The 7,987-nt window shown below is 34.7% G+C and overlaps 1 protein-coding gene across 1 annotated transcript; it reads right to left on the bottom strand.

Annotated features, from left to right (window-relative positions):
* LOC109849362 (aldose 1-epimerase-like) lies at positions 578-3,953 on the bottom strand. Its single transcript, XM_020419185.1, has 5 exons — positions 3,704-3,953; positions 3,551-3,600; positions 2,877-3,000; positions 2,666-2,770; positions 578-1,295 (listed from the first exon to the last, which is right to left on the bottom strand). The coding sequence occupies exons 1-5, from the start codon at positions 3,879-3,881 to the stop codon at positions 691-693; spliced, it is 1,062 nt and encodes a 353-aa protein (XP_020274774.1). The 5' UTR covers positions 3,882-3,953; the 3' UTR covers positions 578-690.

Genomic DNA, 7,987 nt, shown 5'->3' with positions numbered 1-7,987 from the left:
TGTATCTCTCCCTCTAATAGTAGATATCCCCCTCCTTGCCCCGTGGACGTAGGCAGTTTGCCGAACCACGTAAAATTTATGTTCTTGCCGTGATTTGTAATAGCTTGTAGGTTCCCTCGACGCGCAGTCCTAGAGCTGACGAGAGGAAGAGCTGATATCTCACTTTGATGAGATATCTGGATTTCGGTTCTTGTTTCCTTTGAGAAACAAGAATTTCGTTGTGATCTAATCTTTTGTTGTGCACTTTGTGTACCGGAGGTGCTGCCGAAATTTCCGCTGCACACAACATGCAGCTCGCGTGCTCGAGATTTCCGCCTGCCCCCAACTTCGCCTGCAGCCATCCGCTCGACTCGTCTGAAGGAATTCGCCTGCAGCTTCTGGATCTCGAGCTCGCCTGCGATGGATCCGCCTGAAGCTGCTGATCTCGAACTTGCCTTGAGCTCGCCTCTGATCCGCCTCGACATCGAGCTCGCTTGCGGAGGTTTGAGTCTACACCGATCTCAACAATTCTCTGTAATAGAAAATTGAGATATTATACACCTTAACCACATAAACTAGTTCTTAGCCACGTACAACAAAAAAAAAAACAAGTTTCATATAAAACATAAAACATCCTTCATTGTATACAACACACTGAGATTAATGGTAAAGCACCAAATTATATATTCTGAAATACCTCTTACTAGTTTCCTACTTAACCGAAAACTTGTACACCATGTAATGTTCATAAACCTCTCCAACTCTCACAACTTGATCAGGAAACTCTGCATGATTCACTGCATCAGGAAACCCCTGGGTCTCCAAACACAACCCCCCATAGTTTCCATAAACAGCCCCATTTTTCCCTTTAACACCCTCCAAAAAACTCCCCGTATAAAATTGCACTCCAGCCTGATTACTCCAGAGCTCCATCACTCTCCCTGAGATATCATCCTCAACTACAGAGACCTTTCTCATTCCCTTAGCATCAATCACCGAATCAAGAACGTAGTTTATGTCGTAGCCTCTTGTTACAGGTTTCGGTTGGAGGAAGTCGAAGGAGGTATTGGTGATTGGGGCGATTTCTCCTGTGGGGATGAGGGTTTCGTCGACTGGAGTAATGTGCGAAGCAAAGATTTGGATGATGTGGGAGAGGATTGTGGTGGTGGAGTTGTGGCCATTGAGATTCCAGTAGGAGTGTTGGGCGAGGTTCACTGGTGTTGGTTTGTTTAGGGGCATTGCTTGCATTGATACACTCAGAGTGTAGTTGGCTTCTACTCTGTATGTGACAAATACGTCAAGATCGCCTGGGAAACCTGCAGGGGAAAAAAATTTATCAGTATGTGTACACGTTCATATGCATGTATATGTGTGTCTATATGTGCATGTTTTTATGCTGTAAGTACTCATGCGTGTTTTGTATGTATGTATGATCTACACATAGCACGCATAGACGCGTATATGTTGGGGTCAGCATACTAGCTAAACCAAATTCTTATTAGCAACATGATCCGAAGAAAGAAAGAAAGTTATCGAAAAGCTTGTGCCAGGTGTTTAATAGTAGACTGGTGATGGATTAAATTTTGAAAAAAAGTATATCTGAGTGGTTATTTGCCTTATTTGAATTTCAAATATCAAACTGAGTCTTTACCAGTTGTATATCCGAGCATCAGAGCATGCCTCTAAAAGCTCTATGACTGTATCCTTAAAAAAACTTGGTTGGTGTAAAAAGTAAGTATTCCACTATTTTATTCTCTTTCTCATTTTTAACTGAACGAGATGGAATGTCCTGTATCTCATCTGAATTGGAGAGGGGAAAAAATCTGTAAACATGTTAACGAAACAGCCCTGAACCTTTAGTATCTTCAATCACTTGAATCAATCTACAGCATAACTAACTTGACTAAGAAAGTTTTGGGCTGAAAGATTTTTTTTTCCCTTTTTTCTTTTGTTAATGAAACTATCACTATGAAAAGGTTGCATGCTTTTGCATATATTTTTCTATTTGTATTTCCTTACTTTCCATCTATATTGTAAACCACTAGTTTCTATACAAAAAAACACAAAAATTCTCTTTCATTTGACACGGGTGGTATCAAATTAAAGCTAACGAAGACATCTGAAAGTGCAAACTATTAATTAAGAAGTACTCACTGTCAACACCTGAAAGTGCACACTTTTGATTGCTATTACAGCTGTTTAATAGAAATCGCTTGGACTTTCTCTTTAAAATCTTTGCCTGATCCTTCCTCGGTTGACTTATCATTGCTCTACATGTACTCTTTAGCCGATTAAATCATGACAAGATGATGCTCTTCGTTTCTTTTTGTTTTGTGCTCTGTCCTGCCTCATATTGATCACTTGAGAAAGCTTTTGCTTGGCAGTTGACAGGCTCCAGTTGAGGTTTTAATCTTGTTAAATTAAGGTATTTATGTCGTATAATTTGTTTGGCAGTTGACAGGTTTCCGTTGAGGTTTTAATCTTGTTAAATTAAGATATTTAAATGGTATAATTTGTTCTTATGAGTGCTTAGATGAGTGATGATGATAGGATAGTTAATTATGTGCATTTAAATTAAGATATTAAAATTGTATAATTTGTTCTTATGATTGCTTAGATGAGTGATGATGATAGGATAGATATTTATGAGCATTTAAGCTAAAATAATTGCAAAAAGGTCCATTACCTTGTTCTCCATCAAAGCTATGCAAGCACAAAGTGATGTAAGGATATTCACCATCAACTTTCTCTTTTACAGTCCAGATAACTTTACTGAAACCTCTATGCCCACCTAAAATTGGGATGGCATAAAGAACAAAGTATAGGATAAAACCATATAGAAGATATTTAAATTAATGTATAGATGCGTAACTTCTGTTGGAAGGAAATATGTATACCATGAATTGAATTTCTCCCATCATTAGGATATAATCTGTATGCAGTTCCATTTATAGTGAATCGAGATCCTGATATTCTATTCGCTACTCGCCCTACCAGTGCTCCAAAATATGTGGTATCGTTCTGTAAAATGGAAAGGTATACAGTTAGCTTGAATATAAAAGAAAGAATAAATTTTGATTATCAGGATGGACTCTATATAGATCAGACCACCGAGTATAATCTGATGACAAAATTCCTAAATAGTAAACGAGCTATTAATAATAACAGGAGCATAATTTTCCCCCTAAAAAGAGGAACATAAACATCCAGCATGAAAATAGTGAGGTTTTCTCTAGATATATTCTGGGAAAGAATATGCGGAAAGCCAAAATTGTAAATAAAATATGTTAGCTTAATATTCTAGAATTGACTTGCTATGTGAATTTATTTCATTTGAAAACATATCTGACAAATAAAGTTGTTCTAATAATTTTACTTGGTAGCTTAAGGAACTTCTTACTAAATGAAAAGACTGTAATTCAAATACTTGTGTACAATCTTCTTAACTGGACATATTTTCATTAAAAAAACATGCAATTGGTCGCATAAAATTTACATCACCAATTACTAAAAGCATTGCAAACATGTTAATTTACGCATCAAGAGAGGAACAAGATTATATCCCTCTTACGATATAAGGACCAATCCCATCATAACCAAGAACAATATCATCCAAGTTTCCTGAAAAACCAACAAAATTGAACAAGTAAATCATCAAAAATCACTAACGGCTAACCGGAGAAATTACTAAAAAAAATATGATCCATAAAGAAAAAGCTATAACCTCTAGCATCAGGGACAATTACAGAGATGATGGTTGCACCCCAGTTAGTAACTTTTACTGAGAAATCTCCTTTCTTAAGTTCATATATCCCTACCATTTTCCTCTTCGCACTGGTAGGAGAACTTAGTAGACAAAAGATCAGCAGAGTTAGGAACAAAGGCATAGAAATCTTTGCCATGCCCACAGATCTTTACAAAGGGTATGAGGTAGAGAAAGGAGTAGAGAGAGAAAGCTAGCTATCAATAGGCTTATATATACATAAGAGAGTGATAGTGAGTTCTTATAACTTACCAAAGAATCTTTCTTCTGTTTTTTTTTATTAAGAAGAATCAGTAGCCGGCTGCATCAGAATTGTCCATTTCTCCTCTTAATCTGGCTTAGCAATAGGAAACAGGTGTAACAGACCAAAATAGTCTAATGAATATAGTATGTGATATTGGGCTCTCAATGATTTTCGATTAGGGTGGGTGCATTTTGACACGCGCGCATATATCTGATTGCTAATTGACTTTGGTTTTGATTAATCTAGCACAAAGTTAAGCCATATCATGATCAAATAGGCACTAGTAACTTGATTCTTAAAGAGAGGGAGACATTTGGCGTATGCAACAGCTGGTATTAATTATACTAGAAAGCAAATTAAGTGGCCATTTACTCGAGTTGGAGGGATCTCTCTAACGGTTATCTGTGTTATGTGTCCATGTTTGATAATAATTCTATTACTATACTATGAGTTGTAAAGTTCCATCGAATGCGTAAGTAAAAAAAAATCTTTTTAAGGGAAATTAGAGAGCCCGTCTTGTTAATAAATAAGAACAACTTACCCACATATATCACCAGTAATGCAAAATTACCGGCCAACTTATAGATAACTAACCAGGACTCACGTGGGTACTCAGTTTGCCATGAGGCTATGTACATCTTATACTACATACATGGAGCATGATTTTAAAAAAAAAAATTTAAAATGAGACTGAATATAAAAATTAAGCACCATTTCTTTCTTCCAGAGGTCATCCTATTATTGCTTATTATCTGGTCCTTTATTATCTTAATGTTCTAGATTCTTTTTTAATGAAAGCATTGAGAAATATACTGTTTTATGCAAAGAAGAAGAAAGAAACACGTACAAATGCAGCTATGGACCTATAACAATCTTCTTTCATCCGACTGCACGCGTGCATATTTATATCCCCATCTGTGTTGGATTACCATCCAGAGTTCCCCCAAACACTTCAGTAGAATACTACCTCCCTGGTATCAGAGAGATTGAGTTATATAACGAAGTGTTTGAGGGAACTCCCGGGGATAACCAACATGTTTGTAGTATTCATCAAGTAATTCCAAACCTATTGAGGAAAATGTTGATTGCCCGCCAGAGTTCCCCCATACACTTCATTAGAGACGAAACGTCCTCAATACTTCAGATATCTTTAGTGAAGTGTCTGAGGGAACTCCAGAGGACAACCAATTTATTAAAGTCCTAAACAAAACGCACTCATGCGGTCTCCTTAAGAAAATCGAAAGCCTTGATCTTCGTAGTTGTTGTGGATTTTCTTGCTTGAGAAATTCGACATTGGTCCCTATTTATAGCAAATCATTCAGTAGGCATGAGAATAAAAAGCCTAGACATTTCTGTTTATACTGATTCAAGAATAGACTGTTTTTCATGTACCAGCTATCTAATACTTCTATAATGCAGTCGATGTACAGGAAACAAAAAGGCATTAAGGTTCGAGGACTGAACCTAGCCATGTTTATAGATCAGGTGGAAGAAAAAGAATCCTGCATGCCTTTAGTTTTCACCATCCTTTTCTCTATTATGTGTCTCTGAGGCTGTGACTCCTTTTCTTTTTACATTTTTGTGGAGATGCATGTCAAGCCACATAATTCTTTGTACCCAAAAACCTTATCGTGGAATGTTATGGGTGTTTAGGCTCTCACATGTGATTTTGATTGGAACTGTTCTGAGCTTCTTGAGCTTATTTGATCCCTCATAATTTCAATATACCCCCCTAACGGTGTGACGGGGGTTTTCTGATAATAATGTCAGAAGTTTTGGGGTGTTTCTGAAAATAATATTGAAAGTTAGAAGGTTATGTGGAATGGGGTTACACCGTTAGGTTACATTGGCATATCAACATAGGAGGAAGTAGTGTTACGTGACACCACTTCCTCCAAGGATGACTGATAATTATGAAGTTTTTCTAGGTAATGAGTGGGATAGAATTAACTTCAATGGCAAAATAAGATTTTATACCACTTATTACATTCATGCATTTGCAAGCGTTATGCCCATAATTGCACAGGTGAGTTTTTGGTTTCTTTCTTTTGTATATCTAATTTTTTTATTTCTCTATCAGTTTTTTTCGGGTTATGCCCATGCGTCTAAAAATTTCTTTCTTTGACCTGTTGCTCCTTCAAAATTAGGTATTGAACTAGAGCATTTTTCCTATAAAGAAAATACAAAATAAGTGTGTGACTTATTTTGAAATTTAAAATTCAAATTATATAGCATATTTAAAAGAAGTGAAGAACACTTACTTGATTCCCACCTGTGGGAGATTTAGTATGAACTGAAGAATACATTGAGTTAAATCCTACAACATGAAGCAATCAAATAAAACATTGCAATTAGATGAGATATAAGTTTTGAAAAATGTATAAAATAAATTTAAAAATCCAAACGTTTATACCCTCCCAAAAAATCTTAAGAATCTATTAGAATTTCAATCTAATTATTAGGAAAAAATCAGATAAAGCAAGGAAAATTTGAGATAATTTTTTGAGTAATTATGTTAAATAATTTATTTATTTTGTGGATTTCTGAGAATATTTTATAATAGAAAAGTTTTTAATTTTATAGATTTTTACATGTTATATATTTTTTATGGTGTCTCGTGTTTTAAAAATATTTTAAAGAGATATGAATGAACCAATAATCCCTCTTTATAAAAATCAATAAAGACATGGTATCAATCAATAAACAACAAAAAAGTTGATTGATTCATCAATAATATCTTGAAGGGAGGATTAATCCATAAACTTTAAATACAATTTGACAGATGTCTAATTTTACATATATGACGTAAGGATTAATTTTAGAAAAAACCCCTTAGCTATTTTAATTTGAGAAACCCCCTTAAATTTGAGCATATTATAGATAACTCCACTCAATTTGAAAATTAGGGAAGAACCTTCTCAACTTATGGGTGTCTCACAAAACCCCTTTTATATTTCATGTTTTTCTCACCAAATCCCTTCGGGTCATTTCAAAATATAAAATAACTGAATTGCACATTTTTAAAATCAACTCATTCAGTTATAAAGAAACCCACAACTGATAAGAAAATCTTGATCAATGTACAATATCTTTTTCCTCTCTTCTTAGTCATCTACTTTGTCATGTGACATGTTAGACATAATGGTGTTAGCTTTCATGGTGTAATGTGAGAAGAGCTCATGAGGGTTTTACCAATTTTAAACTTGAGGGGTTATCTACAATAGGCTCAAACTTGAGGGGGTTTCTCAAATTAAAATAGTTAAGGGGTGTTTTCTGAGATACACCCCATATTTTAGGGGGCTTAAGTGATAAAAGTTCAAAAGGTTATCTCAAATTTTTTTAGGAGGGCTATCTACAATATGATCAAATTTGAGCTTGAATTTAAATAGTTGAGGGGATTTGCTGAAACACCCACATAGTTGAGGGTTTTTTTTAATTAATCCATTACATTATGTGGAGGGACTTTCTACATGAGTTTTTCTTTAATTTCCATATTTAAATATATGCTCATAAGATATTTTTTATTATGAATAGTTACAATAGGATAAAGATTATAAAATATTTTATTGATACAATAGATAGTTTTAATTCTATGAGTATTCTTAGGTGAATATAAGGTTAAGTGTCCCCGTGCCATATTTTTTGTAGGATAGAGATATATGTATATATATATTTCTAATGTGACACATATTAGTTTCACGGCCTTTATGATATGACACATGATAATTTTTATGCATTTAGAAGTTCTACCAATTTCTCTTTATATATAACTCAAACATGTAGCTAAGCATATAGTTGTCAACTTATCATTTGAAGCCTCAACCATGGCAACTTACCATTTGAAGCCTTAACCATGGTAAGTGGTTAACCATTTAATAAGATCCGTATTTTATAATTTATACCTTACTTATTGCCAATTTAAAACAATGGTAATTGTCAAACTACGACATTCGTATGAAGTTTTTTTTCCGCATTTTACACCACTTACTACCTTAAGAATT

The sequence above is a fragment of the Asparagus officinalis genome, chromosome 7 (genome assembly GCF_001876935.1).
Source record: "Asparagus officinalis chromosome 7, Aspof.V1, whole genome shotgun sequence".
Lineage (NCBI taxonomy): Eukaryota > Viridiplantae > Streptophyta > Magnoliopsida > Asparagales > Asparagaceae > Asparagus > Asparagus officinalis.
Note: the sequence above shows the minus strand (reverse complement) of the source record. Positions and strands in the feature narration are given on the sequence as shown.

What these genes read in the sequence shown, in the direction of transcription:
- LOC109849362 (XM_020419185.1), bottom strand. Translation starts at nt 3,881, where the DNA reads ATGGCAAAGATTTCTATGCCTTTGTTCCTAACTCTGCTGATCTTTTGT. An exon ending in AATTGTCCCTGATGCTAGAG is followed by an intron (nt 3,601 to 3,703) that starts GTTATAGCTTTT and finishes TTGGTTTTTCAG; the next exon opens with GAAACTTGGATGATATTGTT. An exon ending in ATGGGATTGGTCCTTATATC is followed by an intron (nt 3,001 to 3,550) that starts GTAAGAGGGATA and finishes TCCATTTTACAG; the next exon opens with AACGATACCACATATTTTGG.